Raw genomic sequence first — 26660 nt, forward strand, 5'->3', positions numbered from 1 at the left:
ACATACACACAGGAAGTAGGTCTCTTTTTCGGAGAGCTGTCTTGGCTGAAGCAGGATAGCTGAAGCAGGAAGGGTAAGGCTCTTAGTTCTGACCTCTTGGCTTTCTTCTCTGAATCGGCTCTGTGTTTCTTATTTAATAAGACGGTTGGTTACATCTACAAAGTGTCTGTTTCACAGCTTAACACTTAGTTGAAAGTGACATTGAACTTGACATCCGTATATGGGATGGTTAATTTTAACTGATGGATGGAGACTGATTGTTCCTCTGGAAAACAATATATGAAGTAAGCTGCAGATTAAATAAGAGCTTTCAAAGACATGATTCAAAGACAGGAGTTTCCAAAGAATTTGTCTGGGCAAATGGTTTAACTGTGATCGTGTATCACCACATTTTGAGTGTGGCTGAGGGAAGATGATGATGGCTTATTTTCTCTCCAGTTTCTGCTTCCTCATTAAAATAGGAAAGATACACAAAAGTATGAATAAATGAAATACTTTGGTACCTGGGGATTTTTCCAGATGTATGTGTAAATTGAGTTCTTTTTATATTTTGGAAATCAGCCCTCTATGAGATGTAGGGTTGGAGATGATCTTTCCCTTTCTGAAGGCTGATGTTTTGTTCTACTGACAGTATCCTTTGCCTCACAGAAGCTTTTCAGTTTCATGGGGTCCCATTTATTAGTTGTTGATCTTAGTGTCTGCATTATTGGTGTTCTATTCAGGAAATGGTCTCTTGTGCCAATTGTTCAAGGTTGTTCCCCACTTTCTCTTCTATCAAGTTCAGTGTAGCTGGATTTATGTTGAGTTCTTTGATCCATGTGGACTTGAGTTTTGTACATGGTGATGGATATGGATCTATGTGTAATCTTCTACATGCAGACATTCAGTTAGATCAGCCCCATTTGTTGAAGATACTTCCTAATTTCCAGTGTATAATTTTTGCTTCCTTGTCAAAAATCAGGTGTCCATACATGTATTGTTTTATGCATGGGTTTTTGATTCCATTGATCAACGTTTCTTTTTTTATGTCAATAACATGTGGGCTTTATTACTATTGTTCATTAGTACAGCTTGAAATCTGGGATGGTGATACCTCTAGAAGTTCTTTTGTACATGATTCTTTTAGCTATCTGGGTTTTTTTGTTTTTCATATGTAGTTGAGTATTGTTCTTTCAAGGTCTGTAAAGGATTGTGTTTGGATTTTCATGGAGATTGCATTGAATTTTTACCTTATTTTAGGTAAGATGGCCATTTTTACTATGTTAATTTTACAAATCTATGAGCATGTTAGGTAATTCCATCTTCTGATATCTTCTTCAATATTCTTCTTCAAACACTTTATGTTCTTGTCATATAGGTCTTTCACTTGCTTGGTTAGAGTTACACCAAGATATTTTATATTCTTTGTGGTTATTTTGAAGGGTATTTTTTTTATTTCTTTCTCAACCCAGTTATCATTTGTATATATGAGGGCTATTGATTTTTTTGAGTTAGTCCTGTATGCAGTCACTTCACATAAGATGTTTATCTGCCGAAGGAGTTACCTCATAGAACTTTTGTGGTTGCTTATGTACATAAGGATATATATGTATAAATTGAGGTTCATATTTGTGATCAGAAAACTGGTTACTTTTTTGAAATATTTTGTATTCTATCACTTTGATGATCTGTATAAAATTTTTACAAAAGCTGATGGGTTCTTTTTTGGCCACTTACTTTACTTACATGATTTTGTGAATTACAAGTTTGAATTCTTGTCATTTTAAAGATATAGTAATTTTACTTTATGACTCTAGTGTTATAACTGCCTGTATGTCTGGCACCACATTTGTGCAGTGCCACAAAAACCATGAGAGGGCATTCAACTTGGGCAACTGATGTTATAGGTGATATGAAGGACCATGTGAGTGCTGGATTAGAACAAGAGTCATATGAAGAGCCATCTCTCCAACCTTGAAATTGTATTTCTTAACGCATTTTATCATTGAGGGAAGATGTTGCATTTGAAAGACAAAATAATGGGTTCCCCGGTTTACTGTTCATATGTTTATATGCCACAATGTGTGACAATGGGTGACGTGTGGACCAAGAATGATTGATACAGTTGTATCACCAATACACTTGTATCATGAGGTGAGGGAAAGTACATGAAGTACAAAATAATAGTCTGGGTTGTCTATGCAGTGTTCTCCAGGACAAGTTCCTATACTGTGATACCATAGTGTCTCCCTTCACAGAAGAAGTAAGACACAAATCATTCTAATGCTCAGACATTGAGAAGTGTTTTGAAGGCAGCAGTGTTCCTCCTGGTCATCATTCCAGCCTGCACAGAGGTTGTCTCCATGTCCTCTCAGAATAAAAGTCTGAAAGCCACTGAGGAATTGGCTCTGCAGACACTCCTGCTTTTTGAGATTGGGTGTGGGACACTGGCCAACATTCTTCTGTTTGTCCATAATTTCTCTCCCATCTTTACTGGCTCTCGACTGAGGCCCACACAGGTCATTGTCACCAACTTGGCTGTGGCCAATGTGTTCATTCTCCTTGTCACTGCATTTCCAGACAACGTGATGGTTTTTGTTCCAAAGAGTCCTCAAACTAACCTGCAATGCAAACTTGGGTACTTCATTCGCCTGGTGGCTCGAAGCACAAACATGTGCTCCACCTGTGTCCTGAGCATCGATCAGTTTGTCACTCTTGTTCCTGGTCACTGGGGTAGGCTTATGCCTCGAGGAAGAGCCCCTGATGTCCTGAGTTATTCTTGTTACAGTTGTTGGTGGTTCAGTGTCTTAAATAATGTCTACATTCCAATGAAAATCAGGGGTCCACAGAGCACAGGCAATGACACTCACAATCAAGGCAAGTGGGTCTGCTCCACATCTGGATTCAGTGCAGGCATTGTCATCATGCTTTTTGCCCATGATGCCACATTCATCAGCATCATGGCCTGGACCAGTGTCTCCATGGTGCTTCTCCTCCATAGACATCACCAGCGAACACAGCACAGCCTCGCTGCCAATCAGAACCACCGCGGCCATGCTGAGTCTAGAGCAGCCCACACCATCCTCATGCTGGTGGTCACATTTGTTGGCTTGTACCTCCTAAATTTTATTTGTGTTATCTTACACACTTTTTTAATGGACTATCGCATCTGGTTGAGGCACATAGATGAAGCTTTGATGGCGTGCTTCCCCACTATTTCTCCTTTCCTGTTGATCTTTAGGGATGCTAAGGATCTCTGTTCTGTGCTCTTCAACTGCTGAGAACCACAGTCAACATGACAAACATAGAAGACAGCTTTACTAACAACCATACACACTCTATTAAGTAAAAGTTGTTTGAAAATTCTTCCTCATAAACCAGACATGTTGACTTACTGAACTTATCCCACCACTGGGGAGACTGAGCCAGGAGGATTGCAATGTAGTCAATGGCATGTCAGGCTACAGAGTGAGATCCAGGCCAAATTGTGACAAGGAGACCCAGTCTCACAACTCTGTATCTGCACCCTGTTTTTCTCTGCTGAGTAGTACTCCATTGTGTATATGTACCATATTTTCTTTATCCATTCTTCAGTTGAGGGGTATCTAGGTTGTTTTCAAGTTCTGGATATTACTAATTGTGGCGGTATTATGTTCCCCCAAATATTGTGTACCCTAATAAACTTATCTGGGGTCACAGAATATAGAGGCCAGAAAATGGTGGTGCACACACCTTTAGTCCCAGCATTCCAGAAGCAGAAATCCCTCTGGATCTCTGTGAGTTCAAGGCCACATTGGAAACAGCCAGGCATGGTGACACATGCCTGTAATCCCAGAAAGCAAGCCTGTAATCCCAGGGAGTGATGGCAGAAAGCAGAAAGGTATAAAGGCGTGAAGATCAGAAACTAGAAGCTTTTAACTTGTTAAGCTTTTAGTTTTTGAGCAGCACAGTTCAGCTGAGATTCATTCTGGATGAGGACACAGAGGTTTCCAGTCTGAGGAAATAGGGTCAGCAGAGAAACTGGCAAGGTGAGATCTGCTTCTCTGATCTTCCAGCATGCACCCCAATACCTGGCTCAGGTTTGATTTTATTAATAAGACTTTTTAAGATTTCTGCTACAATCCTCTATACCAGAGATTCTTCCATCTCTTGAATTCTGTTGGTTATGCTTGCATCTGTGTTTCCTGTTCCTTGACTCAGATTTTCTATTTCCAGCATTTCCTCTGTTTGTGTCTTCTTCATTGTTTCTATTTCAGTTTTCTGGTCTTGAACTGTTTCCCTCACATGTTTAATTGCTTTTTCCTGGTTTTCTTGGCTTTCTTTAAGCGATTTATTGATTTCTTCCAATTTTTTAATTTGTCTTTTCCTCAATTTCTTTATCGATTTCTTCCAATTTTTGTTTGCCTTTTTCTCAACATCTTTATTGATTTCTTCCATTTTTTGTTTGCTGTTTCCTCCATTTCTTTAATGAAATGTTTCATTTTTTCTTGAAAGGCCTCTAGCATCTTCATGAAGCTGTTTTTATGGTCACATTCTTCTGCTTCTTTTACGTTTTGATGTTCAGGTCTTGCTGTTGCAGGAGGGCTAGGTTCTGGTGATTCCATATTACTTTTTGTTGTTATATGTATTTTTGCCTTAACTTCTGCCCACCTCTTCCTCTACTAGGTGCAAGAGGTGTCTGTGTCTGAGTGAGCTGCTATTGGTCCAGTCTGTGCTTGCTGTGTCTGTGTCTCAGGGGGCCCCTCTGGGTCTAATCATGGCTCTTGGTCTAATTAGAGTTGGTAGATTCTGTATCTCAGGAAGCTGCTCTTGGACCAACCCCAGCTACTTAATTCTGTGACTCACCAAGCTGCTCTTTGTCTTATTGGAGTTCTTCGTCCAATCAGATCTAACAGGTTCTGTGTCTCAGGAAAATTTCTTGGTCCAATGAGAGGTGGCAGATTCTATGTCTTAGAAAGCCACTCTTGGTCCAATGAGGACTGGTAGATTCCCTGTCTCAGGAAGTTACTCTTGGTCCAATGAGAGCCCTTGGTCCAATGAAAGCTGGCTCTTGCTCCAATGAGTGCTGGCAGTTTGGTTTCTGTGCCTCAGGAAGTTACTCTTGGTCCAATGAGAGCTGGTGGTTTGATTTCCATGCCTCAAAGTTACTGGGGTCATAGTAAGATGGGTATGGGGGCAGGGTGTAGAACTTATGGATTGCAGGGTACAATGGGGGGGTTGTAGGAGGGCTTCCTGCAGGAATTTTCCCTGCTGGCCAGCAACTGAGGCAAGTGTTGGGTGGGGGTTGCTGGGGACTGGCTGTGTCCCAGGGCCTGGGTCCTAGGGTAGGACTCTCTATGTGTGAGAAGAGTCATTCACCTCTTGGTCCAATGAGAGATGGCCTAAAAAAATTCTTTAGTTATTTTGCACACAATTTTCCACTTGCATGTATGCCTGCATGCAAGAAGAGAACACCAGATCTCATTATAGATAATTGTGAGCCACTGTGTGGTTACTGGGAATTGAAATTAGGACCTCTGAAAGAGCAGTCAGTGCTCTTAACCTCTAAGCCATCTCACCAGCCTCTATATTCTTATTCTTGTTCATTTTTCCTTATCAGTCAAATGTCTAAACATCTTTATATTTGTTGTTTGAACTGTTTATGGAAATGTTATCTCACATAGATGAGGCTAATAACCCATATGTATTGGCATGTGATTTTTAATTGGCAGACATGAACTTTACAGTGAAAATGGAGATGTGTGCTTCTCCTAGAGTCTAGACCCACATAAGGCCCCCAAGCAGTATTAACATGCTCTGCTCCTCTTTGTGTCTTTTGTGCACACATGATTATCTTAAATGCTGGCATGTGAATAGGGAAAACATTGTGCAATGATAGATTGCTACTCACATGTCCAGGTCAACATTCTTTGTCTCTCTCTAAAGAAATTTTGCTGGATGGACAAATATTCCTAAAGTAGCAGAAGCTTCATTAGTGCAATTCACTGCGTCAGATTTTATTTATCATCATCGAAATCAAAACTAAGCTCTTAGTTTCCTAACAGACTCATTTGTTTTTTTCCTGTTTCTTTTGCCTTTCTCCTGATGGTATACTCTGTTGCCTGATATGGGTACAGTTTATAATTTTTAATATTTTGGTTTTTAATTAATGGTGAATATTTGTTTAGGAAATGAAGGTGAGCCATAAAATACTCATCTTCTGGTTAGAATAACTGTGGAACACTTCACAGAACTTACAAGAATAATATAATAAATCTATCTCACCTCCAATACGCTATACACTGCTGTAGGATTCTCTCAGCAGCAGCAACCATGGACAGACAAGGAAGAGTACATCTCCATACCAAAGTCCAAATATGAAGGTAATATTCACGGTATGGTATTGACTCATCTGTTGGCTACACAGTAATTATATATAGGTGTTTGTATGTGTTGTGTGTGTGTGTGTGTGTGTGTGTGTGTGTGTGTGTGTGTGTGTGTAAATTTACTTTTGATGATGCATGAGGAAATTAGGAGATTTTCAGATGCATAGGGTCCAGCCTGTCATCCCAGGGCACGAAACTTCTGTCCAGAATACACGTATCCAGCACACACCTGGTTCCTTCTATAATCACTGGTCATCTACAAAGAGTCATCATTTGCAGCCTTCCACTTTACAGAGGATCTAAAGACTTTTGTGAGTGCACTGCCAGGAGCTCTGTGAGCTCACTGAGAAGTAGGCTCAGGAGATGGGGTTTGGTCTACTCAGTTGAGGCACAAACACTTGGTTTCCACAATCCTCTAACAACCCTTCCCTGAGTCAGGATGGGCTCTGATTCTGGGACAAGCTCCAATGTAAACAGCAAACAGGCCAAGGGGAAAGACGTCATGCACTTCATTACAACTGAGGGGAACACTGTTTCAAGGAGAGGGGGCTATTGTCAATCTCTAGTTATAATGATGTCTACAATAGAAACAGTTAATGTGCTGCTCATCCACCTACAGGATAGAGGGGACATATGTCTAAAACCCCTCAGCCATTGTCTCAAGATAACATTTTATCAGGGGTTTTCCTTGTTTTTCTGTTGGATGTTGTCAACTTCAGTTGCTTGATATTTTGCTTTGACCCATCTACTATTTATCATCAATGGAGACCACAAGCCTGTGTATGTGAGAGCATTTCCTGGACTGTACAATGCAGACAATATTGTTGAGTGACCTGTTTTATATGGTGTCTGCAGAGGAATATACAGAGCTTCATAACTGAACACTATGTATACTGGAGATACTAATTTATTGCTATTATGCTACACATGTATTTTCGAGCCAACTTTCTTTTTAATTTAATTTACTATTTTGCTCTGTTTTATAATAAGGTGAAAGGAAAAAAGGAAACAGGAAACAGGAAAACATATTGCTAAAAAGGTGTGAGAATGAAATACTTGTAGCACAAAAAAAATGTGTATTAAGATTAATACGGCTGGATTATTTTCCAGCATCATAAGAAAGTGTGGAAGCCTGACTATTGGTGAAACTATTAAGGCCACTCCACGTAGTTAAAAGGAGATTTATTTAATGGTGTAACTTATAAATTAGGGGATAGGTAGATCGCGGGGTCTGGGGAAGGTGTATCACAGTCCAGCGGTGTTCTCTGGAGCTCTGCTTGGCCCACCTCCACCATCCAGGGTATTGGAACAGAGAGAGTGCTGGCCGATCCAGAGCTCAGGTCTCCAGGCACCTCCCTTGGCCCTGCCTTGTAGGCGTGACAGTTGCCAAAGTCTCAATGGGGGTTGGAACTTCCAGATCAAAGCTGGAATGGATACCCACTACACCTGACAAAGTTATGAAGGTCTGAGTAAGATATAAATGGAAGTGAAAGGTGAGTTGTTGATATGTCATCTGAGATCATATCTTTGTAAGACCAAATTTCAATACATCGAATTAAAATGGGATTCTCTCCAAGTATTGATCTTTCCTTGGTAAGTTTTGCAAGTAGTACCTTAAGAAAACAAAATATTTGTCCATTCAGTATGTATTTAAATGTATTAGAGTTTATTAGGCTTCATTTTCCATTTCTGTCTAAATTTTACTCAGTGGGTATTAATACCATCCTAGGAGAGGTGACTGAGCAGTTAAGAGTGCTTGTTTGTTTTTCAGAAGACCCAGGGTCAGTTCACAGCACCTACATATGGCTGACAGACATCTGTGGTTCAATTTTCAGGGGATTCAAATCTCTCTTCTCTTCAGACCACTCAGGGTACGAGACATGTGTAGTGCACATTCATTTTTATTACAAACATTCATACATACAAAATAAAACTTAATTGTTTTCATTTGTTTCCTTTGATTGAAAGTGGACTCTGTTCTCATACAATATATTTTGATGACAGTTTTCCCTCCTTCTATTTAACCCAGTTCCTTCCTCAGGATGAACTCTTTCTGTCTCTCATAGAAAACAATGGTATTCTTAGAGATAACAACCAAATGTGACAAAACATAATATACTAGGAGAAAACAAAAAGTCATCATATTGTGACTGGACAAGGCATCCACACAGAAAGAAATGATACTCAAAAGCAGGCACAGGAATCAGAGCCCCACTCATTCCCACATGTAGTGGGTAGCCATTCCAGCTTTGATCTGGAAGTTCCAACCCCCATTGAGACTTTGGCAACTGTCACGCCTACAAGGCAGGGCCAAGGGAGGTGCGTGGAGACCCGAGATCTGGATGGCCAGCACCCTCTCAGTTCCTGGATCCTGGGCGGTGGAAATGGGCCAAGCAGAGCTCCAGAGAACACCTCTGGACTGTGATACACTTTCCCCAGACCCCGCGACCTACCTATCCCTTAATTTGTAAGTTACACCATTAAATAAATCTCCTTTAACTACGTGGAGTGGCCTTAATAATTTCACCAATACCCACACTCAGGAGTCCCACAGAAATACTAAGCTATAGGCAGTAATGTATATTCAGAGGATATGGGGCAGAGACCTGCAGGTACTGTGCTTGTTTCTTCAGTCTCTATGAGCTTATATGCACCTTGCTCAGTTAATTCAGTGTGACTTGATCTCCTGGTTTCCTCCATCCCCTCTGACTCTTACACTCTTTCTGCCTCCTATTCTATAGTCTTCCCTGAGTTCCAAGAGGAGGAATTTGATGGAGACATCCCATGTAGAGCTTTGCATTCCAAATGTTGTGAGTCTTGTGAATCCTCAAATCCCAACAGAGTGACACACCTCTTCCAATGAGGCCACACCTTTTCTACCTTCTCAAAGTGTTCCACTACCTTGGGAACAAGAATTCAAACATAAGAGTCTACAGGGGCCAATCTCATTCAAACCTCCAATATCTAAATCTAATCTTTCTACAACATGAAGAAATCATGAAGAATTCTCAGATGATGAGTTCAGCCACTGGGGTGAAAGGAAAATGATTGAGGAGGGTAATGTGTGGTGGTATTGTGTTCCCCGAAATATTATGCACCCTAATAAACTTATCTGGGGTCAGAGACAGAACAGCCACAATATTAAACATAGAGGATAGCAGTGGTAGCACACACCTTTAATCCCAGCACTTGGGAGGCAGAGCTAGGCAGAAATCCATGTGTTCAAGGATACAGCCAAGCATGGTGACTCACACCTTTAATCCCAAGAAAGTGAGCCTTTAATTCCAGGGAGTGATGGTAGAAGGCAGAAAGATATATAAGGCGTGAGGACCAGGAATAAGAAGCATTTGGCCTGGTTAAGCATTGCCTGTTTAAGCTTTCAGGCTTTGGAGCAACACAGTTCAGCTGAGATTCATTCTGGATGAGGACTCTGAGGCTTGCAGTCTGAGGAATCAGGACCAGCTGAGGAATTGGCAAGGTGAGATAGCTGTTGCTTGTTCTGCATCTGATCTACCAGCATTCACCCCAATAACTGGCCTCAAGTTTGATTTTATTAATTAGACTCTCTAAGATTCATGCTACAGTAATGGATGGTCTTGTGATCCCATCACACATACAAAGGCTTTGATGAGGATGCTGAAAAACTCTGATGTTGACTCTTATAGTTTCCTGCCTAGGGTATTGTGTACCCTAATAAAATTTGCCTGAAGATCAGAGAACAGAACAAGCTACTAGATTAAACATAGAAGCCAGGCAGTATTGGTGAAACTATTTAGGCCACTCCACGTAGTTAAAAGGAGATTTATTTAATGGCGTAACTTACAAATTAAGGGATAGGTAGTTCGCGGGGTCTGGGGAAGGTGTATCACAGTCCAGCTCTGGAGCTCTGCTTTGTCCACCTCCACCATCCAGGGTCCTGGAACCAAGAGAGCATTCGCCGATCCAGATCTCGGGTCCCCAGGCGCCTCCCTTGGCCCCGCCTTGTAGGCGTGACAGTTGCCAAAGTCTCAATGGGGGTTGGAACTTCCAGAACAAAGCTGGAATGGCTACCCACTACAAGGCAGTGATGACATACACCTTTAATCCCAGCACTTGAGAGTCACAGGCCTTTAATCCCAGCACTAGGAAGGAAGTGATATGCTGGGAGGAGAAAGGTATATAAGGCATGAGGAGATAGGAACTGAAGTTTTTTCATCTGAAAAGTCCCTTTTGGCTGAGGACTCAGAGACAGTCAGAGGATTCATGAAGTTGGTGAGGTGAGATGTGGCAGTAGCTTGTTCCTTTGTCTCTCTGATCTATCAGCATTTATCCCAACATCTGGCTCTGAGTTTTTATTATAAGAGCATTTTAGAATGAGAGCGACATGTATGTGGGTTTGTCTGTCTGTGTGTGTGTGTGTGTGTGTGTGTGTGTGTGTGTGTGCGTGTGTGCGCGTGCGCGCACGCACGCAAGCATGAAGACATATGTGAGTGGGTACCCATGTAGTGGTCATTGGACAACTTGATGAAAAATACCTTGTAGGCACTGTCTTTAGTGGCTCTGGGGGATGAGCCACTAAAGGTTTTTCTGATGGCAGGGTCTACAAAGAGAGAGGTGGGGCCCAGCTAAATAAACACTTGAAGGAATCATTTCCCCCCTTAAACCATATGAGTCAAACTGTCCAACTGAAGTCCTCAGGTTTCAAACCTTCAGGTTGTTCTGAGATTTTCCTGAGACATTCAATGGCTCCTCAGAGTCTTAAATGATATTTCATTCCAGTGAAAGTCACCTGTCCACAGCCCAACTAAATGACACTGACTCTCAAAGCAAGTATCTGCTCCTATCTAGTTTGATTGGAGACGTGGTCTTACATGGTTTGCCCATGACTCCACTTTGTCAGCATCAGTCTAGACCAGTGTTGCCATGGTGCTTCTCCTGCACAGAAACGACCAGAGAGTGTGGCACTTCACACCTTGAGTGAGAACCAATTCACACCTTATGTGAGAACCAAATCACACCCACTAAAACCATCCTGATGTGCGGTCACATTTGTAAGCGTTATCTTGCAGACTGTATTTGTAATTCTCTTCACATTTCTTAAGTGAACTCTCATCTCTGACAGGGAGGTTTTGTCTGCAAGTTTCCACCCATTTATCCCTTACTTTTGATCTTTAGGGATCAACAGGATCTTTGTTCTGTGTTCTTCAGCTCCTGAGAACCACAGTCCACGGGACAAACACACAAGACAGCTTCACTGTGATTATAAAATATTAGGTAATCATGGGTTGAAAATGCTTTTTCACTATGAAGGTATTTTGGCTCACTATGTAATCTCAGCACTAGGGAGGCTGAGGCAAGAGGATTGTCATAAAATCTATCGTGTAGCTCCAGGTCAAGCTGTCATAAGGAAGACTCAGTCTCACAGCTATTCTCCACAGATATTGAACACATTTTATCTCCATACAGATGTGGCAAATGGTTTATAGGTATTGTGACATAGTTGTCAGTTGGTAGACCTAAAATTTACTGCAGGAAAGTGAGGTAAATACTTGTTATAGAAAGATATCATAGAAATGTCATCATGTTTACCCCTTGCTATCTGCTAGGGGCCTTCAGGGCAGCAGGCTCTGGATGGCAGGGGCATGTGAGGGAGGCCAGGGTTGGGGTCTGCTGTCCAGTCTCCCCAACCAACACTTCCACAGTGCTGCCTTTCACAGTCTCCCAGATACTACAATACTTACTACAAAGCCTTAAAGACCCATTAAAATTCCTTTTTTCTATTATTCTACTAACTCTTCTCTTTTATTTCAGAATCAATAGGATGCCCATCAGGGAAGGTTAAAAATTCATAGGGAAATATCCTTCTCAGGAGAAGGTTTCATTTGAAAGCCGAGTCATTAAAAGTTGGTCTATTTGTCTGTTAGTGCATTCTGATATGTTCATAAGTGTCATTGAAATATGTTATGGAGACAAAGGTGGGTTAAATGTTTTATTTCTGTCACCCTTATTGCCTTTCAAGCACCACGGGGCTAACTACTTTTGGCAGGACCTCAAAAAAATACCTCTGAGACCTCTGGCCACTAGATTCAGGTTCACAAAAGTTAATATATCCTTTTGATATAGATATCATTAAGGATATTTTTTGCTGCTGTTCTGTCTTACTAAAAGTGTTTCTAGAGTTGGGGTCTTGCTCTCTCCTTCCCTAGATTCAAGCATGGTTTAAAGTCTCTCTCTGTCTTGTGTCAGACTGAGACTCCTGACATAAAGACTAAAAATGGGGTCTGGAGAGATGGCTCAGCAGTTAGGAGCACTAGCTGTTCTTCCCGAGTGCATGAGTTCAATTCCCAACACCGACATGGTGGCTCACAACCATCTGTAATGAGATCTGGTGCCCTCTTCTGGCCTGCAGGCATACATGGAGAAAACCATATAAATTAAATAAAAGACCACTTTATACATAATAAATAAATAAAATATATCTTAAAAAAAAGACCAAAAAAATGGAACCGTCAAGAAATTAAACTTGGTTTATGTAAATATTCTACACCTCCAACTTTAAAACTTCATTTTGGCCCCGGACTTCCCTTCTGAAGCACAGGTGAGTCCCCTAACTTGCCCCCGACCCCATCCCTGGGCACCAGCCACTCCGGGGAAGACCTGTCCAACTTGGCCCCACTTTCTGGCCACTGGGCAGGTTCCCTTCTAGCGCCACCGGGAAGGATCCCCTTCTCCAAGACCCCTGGCAGACCCTGCAGTCTCCACGCCCTGCCCCCACGCCCATCCACCTGAGCCCCAAGCCTCTTCCTGAGACTTAGAGGCCGGCCCCCAGCTCCCATCTTGCCCCGGACTTCCCGTCTGGAGGAGAGAGAGAGAGAGAGAGAGAGAGAGAGAGAGAGAGAGAGAGAAGAGAGCTCCCATCCTCCCCCGGACTTCCCTTCTGGACAAGAGCTCCCATCCTGCCCCGGACTTCCCTTCTGGACAAGAGCTCCCATCCTGCCCCGGACTTCCAATTTGGACAAGAGAGCTCCCATCTGGACAAGAGAGAGAGACTCCCTGAATCTGTCAGCTCTGTCTGAACCAAGTGTGCGGATAAGGCCAAGAACAAACCACAAGGAGATGGGCAGACGTCAAGGCAGAAACACATACAACAAAATGAATAGCAATACAGCATCACCAGGCCCTAGCCCTCCTCCAACACCTAGACCTGAACATCAGAAATTGGAAGAAGCAGAAGAAAATAGCCTTATGAATGTCATCATGAAGAAGCTAGAGGCTCATGTAGAGGAAAAGACAAAAAAATGTGAAGAACGTTGTAAACAACTAGAGGAAAGGGCAAACAAATTAGAAGAAATCAATAAAGTCCTGGAAGAGAACAATAAAATACTGAAAGAAAATCAAGAAAAATCAATGAAACAAATGAAGGAAACAGTCCAAGACCTGAAAAGGGAAATAGAAACAATGAAGAAGACACAAACAGAGGGAATGCTGGAAATAGAAAATCTGAGAAAACAATTGGGAACTTCAGATGCAAGTATAATCAACAGAATGCAAGAGATGGAAGAGAGGCTCTCTAGCGTTGAAGATACAATAGAAGAAATAGATTGATCAGTCAAAGAAAACACTAAAGCCAACAAAGTCATGAACCAAAATGTCCAAGAAATTTGGGACACCATGGAAAGACCAAACCTACGAATAATAGGGGTAGAAGAAGGAGAAGAATACCAACTCAAGGGCACAGAAAATATATTCAACAAGATCATAGAAGAAAACTTTCCCAACTTAAAGAAGGAAATGCCTATGAAGATACAGGAAGCCTATAGAACACCAAATAGACTAGACCCCCCAAAAAAGTTCCCTCGCCACATAATAATTAAACAATTAAACGTACAGAATAAAGAAAGAATATTAAGAGCAGCAAAGGAAAAAGTGCAAACCTATCAGAATAACACCCGATTTCTCAATGGAGCCTTTGAAAGCCAGAAGGACCTGGACAGATGTAATGCAGACACTAAGAGACCATGGATGTCAGCCTAGACTAATATACCCAGCAAAACTTTCAATCAACATAGATGGAGTGAACAAGACATTCCATGACAAAGCCAGATTTAAACAATATTTATCCACAAACCCAGCCCTACAGAAAGCACTAGAAGGAAAATTCCAACCTAAGGAAGTCAGATACACCCTCGAAAACGCAGGCAATAGATAAAGCCACAGCAGTAAACCCCAACGAAGAAATGTACACACACATCACCACCAGAGAAATAAAGGACTTAACTGATGTCATGACTCAAATGGACTTAATCAACATCTACAGAACATTCCATCCTAACAAAAAAGAATATACCTTCTTCTCAGCACCCCATGGAACCTTCTCTAAAATCGACCACATACTTGGTCACAAAACAAATCTAAACAGATACAAAACAATTGGAATAACCTCCTGTGTTCTATCAGACCACCATGGTCTAAAGTTGGATTTCAACAACAACAAAAACTACAGAAAACCTACAATCTCATGGAAACTGAACAATACCCACCTGAATCACCAATGGGTTAAGGAAGAAATAAAGAAAGAAATTAAAGACTTCCTAGAGATCAACGAAAATGAAGACACCACATATCCAAACCTATGGGACACTATGAAAGCAGTACTAAGAGGGAAATTCATAGCACTAAACGCCCACATAAATAAGCTGGAGAAATCTCACACTAGTGACTTAACAGCACACCTGAAAGTTCTAGAATAGGAAGAAGCAAAGTCTCCCAGGAAAAATAGATGCCAGGAAATTATCAAAGTGAGAGCTGAAATCAATAAAATAGAAACAAAGAGAACAATACAAAAAATTAATGAAACAAAGAGTTGGTTCTTTGAGAAAATCAACAAGATAGACAAGCCCTTATCCAAACTAACCAAAAGACAGAGAGAGAGCATCCAAATCAACAAAATCAGAAATGAAAAGGGGGACATAACAACAGACATTGAGGAAATCCAGAGAATCATCAGGTCATACTTCAAAAACCTCTATTCCACAAACTGGAAAACCTAAAAGAAATGGATAATTTTCTGGATAGGTACCGCATACCTAAATTAAATCAAGACCAGATAAACTATTTAAATAGTCCAATAACCCCTAACGAAATAGAAACAGTCATTAAAAGTCTCCCAACCAAAAAAAGCCCAGGACCAGATGGTTTCAGTGCAGAATTCTACCAGATCTTCAAAGAAGAGTTAATACCAATACTCTCTAAATTGTTCCATACAATAGAAACAGAAGGAACATTACCAAACTCCTTCTATGAGGCTACAATTACCCTGATTCCCAAACCAAACAAGGATACAACAAAGAAAGAGAACTACAGACCGATCTCCCTCATGAACATTGATGCAAAAATACTCAATAAAATACTGGCAAACAGACTCAAAGAACACATCAAAACAATTATCCACCATGATCAAGTAGGATCCATTCCAGGGATGCAAGGATGGTTCAACATACGAAAGTCTGTCAATGTGATACACCATATAAACAAACTCAAAGAAAAAAAACACATGATCATCTCACTAGATGCTGAAAAGGCATTTGACAAAATCCAACACCCCTTCATGATAAAGGTCTTGGAGCAATCAGGAATACAGGGAACATACCTAAACATAATAAAGGCAATTTACAGCAAGCCAACAGCCAACATCAAATTAAATGGAGAGAAACTCAAAGCAATTCCACTAAAATCAGGAACGAGGCAAGGCTGTCCGCTCTCCCCATACTTATTCAATATAGTACTTGAAGTTCTAGCCAGAGCAATAAGACAACATAAGGAGATTAAGGGGATACAAATTGGAAAGGAAGAAGTCAAGCTTTCCCTATTTGCAGATGACATGATAGTATACTTGAGCAACCCCAAAGATTCCACCAAGGAACTAATACAGCTTATAAACACCTTCAGCAACATAGCAGGATACAAGATCAACTCAAAAAAATCAGTAGCCCTCCTATATACAATGGACAAAAAAGCGGAGAAGGAAATCAGAGATACATCACCCTTTACTATAGCCACAAATGACATAAAATACCTTGGGGTAATACTAACCAAGCAAGTGAAGGACCTATATGACAAGAACTTTAAGTCCCTGAAAAAAGAAATTGAAGAAGATGTCAGAAAATGGAAAGATCTCCCATGCTCATGGATAGGCAGAACTAACATAGTAAAAATGGCAATCTTACCAAAAGCAATCTACAGATTCAATGCAATCCCCATCAAAATACCAACACAATTCTTCACAGACCTGGAAAGAATCATACTCAACTTCATATGGAAAAACAAAAAACCCAGGATAGCCAAAAGAATCCTGTACAATAAAACAACCTCTGGAGGCATCACGATCCCTGACTTCAAGCTGTACTATAGAGCTACAGTAATAAAAACAGCTTGGTACTGGCATAAAAACCGACATGTGGACCAATGGAATCGAATTGAAGACCCTGACATTAATCCGCACACCTATGAACAAATAATTTTTGACAAAGAAGCCAAAAGTGCACAATGGAAAAAAGAAAGCATCTTCAACAAATGGTGCTGGCAAAACTGGATATCAACATGTAGAAGGCTGCAAATAGATCCATATCTATCACCGTGCACAAAACTTAAGTCCAAGTGGATCAAGGACCTCAACATAAATCCAGCTACTCTGAACCTGCTAGAAGAGAAAGTAGGAAGTAGTCTTGAACGCATTGGCATAGGAGACCACTTTCTAAATAGAACACCGGTAGCACAGACACTGAGAGAAACAATCAATCAATGGGACCTCTTGAAACTGAGAAGCTTTTGTAGGGCAAAGGATACGGTCAACAAAGCAAAGCAACAGCCTACAGAATGGGAAAAGATCTTCACCAATCCCACATCTGACAGAGGACTGATATCCAGAATATATAAGGAACTCAAGAAATTAGACATCAAAATGCCCAACAGTCCAATTAAGAAATGGGCTATAGAACTAAACAGAGAATTCTCAACAGAGGAAACTCAAATGCCTGAAAGACATTTAAGGAATTGCTCAACATCCCTAATCATCGGGGAAATGCAAATCAAAAGAACTCTGAGATACCACCTTACGCCTGTCAGAATGGCTAAGATCAAAAACACTGAAGACACCTTATGCTGGAGAGGATGTGGAGCTAGGGGAACTCTTCTCCACTGCTGGTGGGAATGCAAGCTTGTACAACCACTTTGGAAATCAATATGGCGATTTCTTAGAAAATTGGGAATCCATCTCCCCCAAGATCCAGCTATACCACTCTTGGGCATATACCCAAGGAATGCTCAACCACACCACAAGAGCACTTGTTCAGCTATGTTCATATCAGCGTTGTTTGTAATAGCCAGAACATGGAAACAACCTAGATGCCCTTCAACTGAAGAATGGATAAACAAAATGTGGTACATATACACAATGGAATACTACTCAGCAGAGAAAAACAATGACATCATGAGGTTTGCAGACAAATGGATGGATCTAGTAAAAATCATCCTGAGTGAGGTATCCCAGACTCAGAAAGACAAACATGGTATGTACTCACTCATAACAGGATACTAGATGTGGAACAAGGATGACTGGACTGCTACTCACATCACCAGGCAGGCTACCTGGAAAACAGGACCCCAAGAAAGACACGGGGATCGCCCAATGACAGAGAAATGGAATGAGATCTACATGAACAGCCTGGACATGAGTGGGGGTAGTGAAGGGCGAGGGTCGAGGGAAAGAGAACTTAGGTGAGTGGGAGATCCCAGCTGGATCAACAACAGAGAGGGAGAACAAGGAATAGGAGACCATGGTAAATGAAGACCACATGAGAATAGGAAGAAACAAAGTGCTAGAGAGGCCCACAGAAATCCACAAAGATACCCCACAACAGACTGCTGGCAATGGTCGAGAGACAGTCGGAACTGACCTACTCTGGTGATGGGAAGGCCAAACACCCTAATTGTCGTGCTAGAAACCTCATCCAACTACTGAGGGATCTGGATGCAGAGATCCATGACTAGGCCCCAGGTGGATCTCTGGGAGTCCAATTAATGAGAATGAGGAGGGTTTATATGAGCGAGAATTGTTGAGACCAAGGTCGGATAAAGCACAGAGACAAATAGCCAAACAAACGGAAACACATGAAATATGAACCAATGGCTGAGGGGTCACCAACTGGATCAGGCCCTCTGAGTGGGTGAGACAGTTGATTGGCCTGATCTGTTTGGGAGGCATCCAGGCAGTGGCACCGGGTCCTGTGCTCACTGCATGAGTCGGCTGTTTGAAACCTGGGGCCTATGCAGGGTCCCTTGGCTCGGCCTGGGAGGAGGGGACTGGACCTACCTGGACTGAGTCCACCAGGTTGATCTCAGTCTGTGGGGAAGGCTTTGCCCTGGAGGAGATTGGAATGGGGGGCGGGCTGGGGGGAAGGTGAGGGGGGGAGGGGGGAGAACAAGGGAATCTGTGGCTGATATGTAGAACTGAATTGTATTGCAAAATAAAAATTAAAAAAAAATAAAAAAATAAAAATAAAATATATCTTTAAAAAAGACCAAAAAATGGAACCGTCAAGAAATTAAACTTGGTTTATGTAAATATTCCACACCTCCAACTTTAAAACTTCATTTTATTAGATTTGGTTAAAAATCTGTAAAAAGGGTATAAAGTTTAAACCTTAATTTTTAAAGATCTAAGCAAATGTCTTAGAGTCTAAGAAGGTATATTAAGACATATGAATTCAAGCTATAAAAGTCTGAAGATGTGAAAACTAAAATTGTGATAAAAGGGCAACTTAAGTATTTAAATATTTAAATATATAAATACAAGTTGTTAATTGCAAGTTATTAAGTTATATGAATACAAACTACAGAGGCCTAAAGACATCAATCCTGGATTGTGAGAATCTAAAAAAAATGCTGTTTATAAGGTACTTAGATGGATACAATGTATAAAGACATAAAAACGGCCTAAGGTAATTAAAAATATTTCTGATTTCTCTTGCTGTGCTATTATTGTACTAAGACTCTAAAGTCCAGAGTTTTTACATTGGTCATCCAAGTTCTGATAAGTTGGTAGAGCACTGACTATTTATTGTTTAGTCAAAAGCTCAAGATTTTCAGTTTCCTTTAAGCGTTCTCTAGATATAGATTTAAAAGTATTTCTCATTGGACTCAAGACTTCTCTGTCCAATCTATATTGGATTCTCTGGACATAGGAAAAAATGTTCATGCTTTTTCACCCAAAGCCATAGGCCCTGCTATGACGCAAAATTGTAAATCTCTTCCAGCTATTTTACTTTGGCCCACTCACTGCCTTTTCTACAGTGTGGATTTCAATACAATGGCAATGCTGAGCCATCGAAAACGTTTACCTCTGTTGGCAAACTAAAATTCATATAACCTTCAAGAAATCAGAGTCAGAAGACTTGGACTCACCTGTCAACACATCAAACAAAAAGGTTCTAAATGTAAGATTTTATCTTAAGCTTCTGAATTTTAATTTCTTACCAGCCTGTATCTCCACAGATTTCCATGTGGCTGACAATCACCATTCAAATACCACCTACAAATAACAAGCTACTAAACTCTGGACTCTGACAAGCTGTGTTCAGTTCAGCTGAGAGCAGCTATGGAAGGCATCCTTCCTGTCCCTATAACAGCTGCTAGGTTGAGACAATAGAAAACTCCCTGACATAAGAGACAAAGTAGCTACCTGTAATGTCAATTGACATACAAAAACTTAATTTATCAATAGGTTGATTCATTAATTAAAATAGTTCTTAAATGAGAGTGCCTGCCCAGAAAACAGGAAACTTCCTGGATTCTGGGAATTGTAGTTCTTCAAAATTATCCCTGTCCATAGACCAGGTAATATCCTGGAATTCTGGGAACTGTAGTTCTTAAAAGATAGTGCCTTCCCAGAGATCAGGTAATTTCTTGGAATTCTACAAGTACTACATCTTAAAAGGTAACACCTGTCTTGGAGACTGTAACTGTTCCCTGAGACAGAGCCCGACAGCGCCATATTGGACTAAGAGACAGAGCCTGCCAGCACCTGATTGGACTAAGAGGTGAGTCTTTATCCTCATACCTGAACACCGTAGCCCCCAGACTTTGGGCCCAGAGGCACAACCCTGCACCCCAACACCACCACCCATTGCAGTCCCAGTTTCAGGCCAGTCTACAGACAGGTCAGACTACCACCATCCCCCCACCAGACCCTGTAACCCAAAAGCCCCACTCCCCCAAATCCCACCCACCCTCCAAGACTGCAACTGTTCCCTGAGACAGAGCCTGCCAGCACCAGATTGGACTAAGAGGTGAGTCTCTATCCTCATACCTGATCATCCCAGCCCCTAGGTTTTCGGCCCAAGGGGCACAACCTTGCGCCCCTAAACCACCACCTATTGCAGTCCCAGTTTCAGGCCAGTCAGCTGGCAGACCTACTGCAGACAGGTCGGACTACCACCATCCCCCACTGTGAAGGCCTAGACTTAACTTTACAGGCTCAGGAATATGCCATGATAACTGGAACGGATACAGAGCAGTATCCTCCTGCAGACATCCTGTCTGCTGTTTATACAGGAAAGCCTAACAGGATCTAGATACTCCTGCATACAACCTGTCTGCTATTTATACAGGAAAGGAAAGCTTAACAAGATCCTGTCTGTGGTTTATGGCCCTTGGAGATATCTAGATAATCCTGCTGAGCAGTCCAGATAATCCTGTTCAGGGGGTTGTGGTTTCGCACTCAAAGTCTAGACCAATAGTTTCAAAAAATCACCTTGCCCTTTCTACCCAATCCCAAGTTGCCGATTCTCGGCTTGAAAGAAATTAAAGACTTCTTAGAGATCAATGAAAATAAATGTGCTGAAGTATGACCTGATGATTCTCTGGATTTCCTCATTGTCTGTTGTTATGTCTCCATTTTCATTTCTGATTTTGTTAATTTGGATTCTCTCTCTCTCTCTCTCTCTCTCTCTCTCTCTCTCTCTCTCTCTCTCTCTCTCTCTCGGGTTAATTAGGATAAGGTCTTATCTGTCTTGTTGATTTTCTCAAAGAACCAACTCTGTTTCATTGATCCTTTGTATTGTTCTCTTTGTTTCTATTTTATTGATTGCAGCCCTCAATTTGATTTTTTTCCTGGCCTCTGTTTCTCCTCGGTGAGTTTGCTTCTTCTTTTTCTAGAGCTTTCAGTTGTGCTGTTAAATCACTAGTGTGAGATTTCTCCAACTTCTTTATGTGGGCATTTAGAGCTATGAATTTTCCTCTTAGCACTCCTTTCATGGTGTCCCATAAGTTTGGATATGTTGTACATTCGTTTTCATTGAATTCTAGGAAATCCTTAATTTCTTTATTTCTTCCTTGACAAGTTGGTGATTCAATTTGGCATTATTTAGTTTCCATGAGATTGTAGGCTTCCTGTAATTTTTGTTGTTGTTGGAATCTAACTTTAAGCCATGGTGGTCCGATAAGATACAGGCGGTTATTTCAGTTTTTTGGTTTTTTTTTTTTTTAATCTGTTGACATTTTCTTTGTGACCATGCATGTGGTTGATTTTGGAGAAGGTTCCATAGGGTGCTGAAAAGAAGTTATACTCTTTTGTGTTAGGGTGGAATATTCTGTAGATATCTAGTAAGTCCTTTGTAGTCATAATGTCTTTAGTTCCCTTATTTCTCTGTTAAGTTTCTGTCTGGCACACCTGTCCATTGGTGAGAGTGGGGTGTTGAAATCTCCCACTACTAGTGTATGGAGTTTGATTGCTATTTAAGCTTTAGTAATGTTTCTTTTACAAATGTAGGTGCCCTTTTATTTGGGGCATAAATATTCAGAATTGAGACTTCATCTTGTCAGATTTTCGCTGTGATAAATATGTAATGTCCTTCCTGATCTGTTTCAATTGATTTTAGTTAGAAGTCTATTTTATTAGATATTAGGATAGCTACACCAGCTTGCTTCTTAAATCCATTCGATTGGAAAGTCTATTCCCAGCCTTTTGTTCTGAGGTAGTGTCTGCTTTGAAGTTGAGCTGTGTTTCTTGTATGCAGCAGATACAGGATGAATCTTGTTTTTGTATCCATTCTGTTAGCCTGTGTCTTTTTATAGGTGATTTGAGACCATTGATAATAATGGATATTAATGACCAGTGTTTGTTAATTCCAATTTCTTTTGGTGGTAGTGTTATATGTTTCCCTTCTTTGTCATTTGTTGGTGTGGGACTATCTACTGCCTGTGTTTTCATGGATGTATCTAACTTCCTTAGGTTGGATTTTTCCTTCAAGTGATTTCTGTAGGGCTGGATTTGTGGAGAGATATTGTTTAAATCTGGTTTTATCATGGAATACTTTGTTTACTCCGTCTATGTTGATAGAGGGTTTTGCTAGGTATAATAGTCTAGGTTGCATCCATGGTCTCTTAGTATCTGTATGACATCTGTCCAGGACCTTCTGGCTCTTAGAATCTCCATTGAGAAGTCAGGTTTATTCTTATGGGTCTGCCTTTATATGTTACTTAGCTTTTTCCTTTGCAGCTCTTAATATTTTTTTCTTTATTCTGTATGTTTAGTGGTTTGATTACTATGTGACAAGGGTACTTTTTTGGATCCAGTCTATTTGGTGTTCTGTAACCTTCTTGTATTTTTATAGGCATTTCTTTTTTTTTTTCAGGACACAAGGGTTTATTTTGGCCCTTCAAGTGCAGTCCATCATGGTGGAGAAGTGAAGGCAGCAGGAGTTTGAAGAGGCTGGTCACAATAATTCTTCAGTCAGGAAGAAGAGAGCAATGGATGCTTGTACTCTTTCTGTAGGTCAGAATCCCCTCCTAGAGAATGGTGTCACTCACAGTGGTCTTCCCATAACATTTAATTTAACCAAGATATAGGCATTTCTTTCTTTAGGTTGTGTAGCTAGAGTTTTCCTGCCTGGCCCACAGTCAGGGCAAATCTCTCTTACCTGCCAGTCCCACAGCCGCTCAGACCCAACCAAGTAAACACAGAGACACATATTGGTTACAAACTATATGGCATTGGCAGGCTTCTTGTTAACTGTTCTTATATCTTAAATTAACCCATTTCTATAAATCTATACGTTGCCACGTGGCTCGTGGCTTACCGGCATCTTCACATGCTGTTTGTCATCGTGGCGGCTGTCAGTGTCTCTGAGTCAGCCTTCCTCTTCCCAGCTTTATTCTCCTCTTTGTCCCGCCTATACATCCTGCCTAGCCACTGGCCAATCAGTGATTTATTTATTGACCAATCAGCAACACACTTGACATACAGACCATCCCACAGCAAGATTGGAAAAGTTTTCTTCTATAATTTTTTTGAATATATTTTCTGTGCCTTTGAGTTGATATTCTGCTTCTTCTATCCCTATTATTCTTAGGTTTGGTCCTTCATGGTGTCCCCAATTTCCTGGACATTTTGGGTCATGACTTTGTTGGCTATAGTGTTTTCTTTAACTGATGAATCTATTTCCTCTACTGTATCTTCAACACCAGAGATCCGCAATTTAATCTCTTGCGTTCTGTTGCTTATACTTGCATCTTTAGTTTCTGTTCATTTACTCAGATTTTCCACTTCCAGCATTCCCTCAGTTTGTGTCTTCTTTATTGTCTCCATTTCAGTTTTGAAATCTTGAGCTGTTTCCCTAACTTGTTTAATTGCTTTCTCTTGGTTTTCAAGGGGTTTACTGATTGCTTCCCATTTTTTTGTTCTTTCAAGGTCTGTGATGGATTGTGTTGGGATTTTAATGGCGATTGCATTTAATCTGTACATTGTTTTTGGTAGGATGGCCATTTTTATTATGTTAATCCTACCAATTCATGAGCATGTGAGATATTTCCATCTTCTGATATCTTCTCCAATTTCTTTCTTCAAACACTTGAAATTCTCCTCATACGGGTCTTTCACTTGCTTGGTTAGAACTGCAATAAGATATTTTATATCACTTGTGGCTGTTGTGAAGGGTTTTGTTTCCTTGCTTTTCTCTCAACCCATTTGTCATTTACATGTAGGAGGGCTACTGACTTTTGGAGTTAGTCTTGTATCCAGATAAGGTGTTTATCTGCCAGAGGAGTTCCCTTGTAGAACTTTTGAGGTTGCTTATGTATATAAGGATATACAAGTATAAATTGAGGTTCATATTTGTAATCAGAAAACTGGGTCATTTTTAAAAATATTTTCTCTTCTATCACTTTGATGATCTGTGTAAAATTTTGTCTAAAGCTGATTGGTTCTTGTTTTGCTACTTACTTTTCTTACATGATTTTACGAATTATAAATTTGTATTCTTATCCATTTAAGATATAGTAATTTTACTTAATGCTTATAGTGTTTTAACTGTATGTCTGGCACCTCATTTGTGCAGTGCCAGAAATGCCGTGAGAGGGCATTCATTTTAGAGAACTGATGTTACAGGTGGATGATAAGGACCATGTGGGTGCTGGATTTGAACATGAGTCTTCTGAACATCCGTCTCTCCCACCTTCAATTTGTATTTCTTAACACTTTTTATCATTGAGGGAAAATGTTGTATTCAAAAGATAAAAAAAATGTGTTCCAATGTTCAATATTCATATGTTTTTATGCCATACTGTGTTACAATGGGTGTCATGTTGACCAAGAATGATACAGTATCACTAATACACTTCCATCATGAGGTGAGGGAAAGTACATGAAGTACAAAATAATAGTCTGAGTTGTCTATGCAGTGTTATCCAGGACAAGCTCCTATACTGTGATACAACAGTGTCTTCCTTCATAGAGCGGTAAGACTCAAATCTTTCATTATGCTCAGACCATTGAGAAGTGTCTTGAAGATTGCAGTGTTCCTCCTGGACATCACACCAGCCTGCACAGAAGTCCTCTCAATGACCTCTCAGAGTAAAGCTCAAAAACCACTGATGAATTGGCTCTCCAGATGCTCTTGCTTTCCCAGGTCGGAATTGGGACTCTTGGCAACATTTTTCTGTTTGTCCATAATTTCTCTCCCATCTTTACTGGCTCTCGACTGAGGACCACACAGGTCATTATTACCAACTTGGCTTTGGCCAATGTATTCATTCTCCTTGTCACTGCATTTCCAAGCAACATTATGGTTTTTGTTTCCCGGAGTCCTCCAAGTAACCTGCGATGCAAGATTGTGTTCTTCATTCACCTGGTGGCTCGAAGCACAAACATGTGCTCCACCTGTGTCCTGAACATCCATCAGCTTGTCACTCTTGTTCCTGGTCACTGGGGTAGGCTGATGCTCGGAGGAAGAACCCCTGATGTCCTGAGTTATTCTTGTTACAGTTGTTGGTTGTTCTGTGTCTTAAATAATGTCTACATTCCAATGAAAGTCACTGATCCACAGAGCACAGGCAATGACACTAACAGTATAAGCGAGTGGGTCTGCTCCACATCTGGATTCAGTGTAGGCCTTGTCATCTTGCATTTTTCCCATGATGCCACATTCATCAGCATCATGGTCTGGACCAGTGTCTCCATGGTGCTTCTCCTCCATAGACATCAGCGAACACAGCACATCCTCGCTGCCAAATAGAACCACTGAGGCCATGCTGAGACTAGAGCAGCCCACACCATCTTCATGCTGGTGGTCACATTTGTTGGCTTGTACCTCCTAAATTTTATTTGTGTAATCTTTCACACTTTTTTAATGGACTCTCGCATCTGGTTGAGGCATGTAGGTGAAGCTTTGACTTCAGGCTTCCCCACTATTTCTCCCTTCCTGTTGATCTTTAGGGATCCTAAGGATCTTTATTCTGTGCTCTTCAACTGCTGAAAACCACAGTCAACATGACAAACATAGAAGACAGCTTTACTAGCAGCTGTACACACTCTATTAAGTAAAAGTTGTTTGAAAATTCTTCCTCATAAACCAGACATGTTGACTCACTGAACTTATCCCACCTCTGGGAATCTGACCCAGGAGGATTGCAATGTAACTAATGGCATGTCAGCCTGCAGAGTGAGATCCAGGCCAAATTGTGACAAGGAGACCCAGTCTCACAACTCTGTATCTGCACCCTAAGAAAGAAAGAAGATAAATAAACAAATGAGAGAAAGGAGAATGAAAAAGAACACCAGTCATTCTATAAATATTCACCCCAGCCTTAGGAAATCAATGAGCTCATATATTGTATTAGAGCACATGCAATCCATATTGCATCCTATATATCCATATCCTTTTTCTTTTTTAAGATATTTCTTTTTTTATTAAGATATTTTTTCTATTCATTCTACTTGTCAATCACAGATTCCTCTGTCCTTCCTCCTTCCACTCCCTAGCACTCTCCCCCAAACCCACTCCC

The 26660-nt window shown here is 40.8% G+C and overlaps 1 protein-coding gene and 1 pseudogene across 1 annotated transcript; both read left to right on the forward strand.

Moving 5' to 3' along the window:
• Positions 1 to 2312: 2312 nt before the first annotated feature.
• Positions 2313 to 3260, forward strand: LOC131901362 (vomeronasal type-1 receptor 4-like). The gene has a single exon (XM_059252540.1). It carries the CDS (start codon positions 2343 to 2345, stop codon positions 3258 to 3260), a length of 918 nt encoding a protein of 305 aa, XP_059108523.1. The 5' UTR covers positions 2313 to 2342.
• Positions 3261 to 24723: 21463 nt separating this feature from the next.
• Positions 24724 to 26131, forward strand: LOC131901342 (vomeronasal type-1 receptor 4-like; annotated as a pseudogene).
• The last annotated feature ends 529 nt before the right edge of the window (positions 26132 to 26660 follow it).

The sequence above is a fragment of the Peromyscus eremicus genome, unplaced genomic scaffold, assembly GCF_949786415.1.
Source record: "Peromyscus eremicus unplaced genomic scaffold, PerEre_H2_v1 PerEre#2#unplaced_72, whole genome shotgun sequence".
Lineage (NCBI taxonomy): Eukaryota > Metazoa > Chordata > Mammalia > Rodentia > Cricetidae > Peromyscus > Peromyscus eremicus.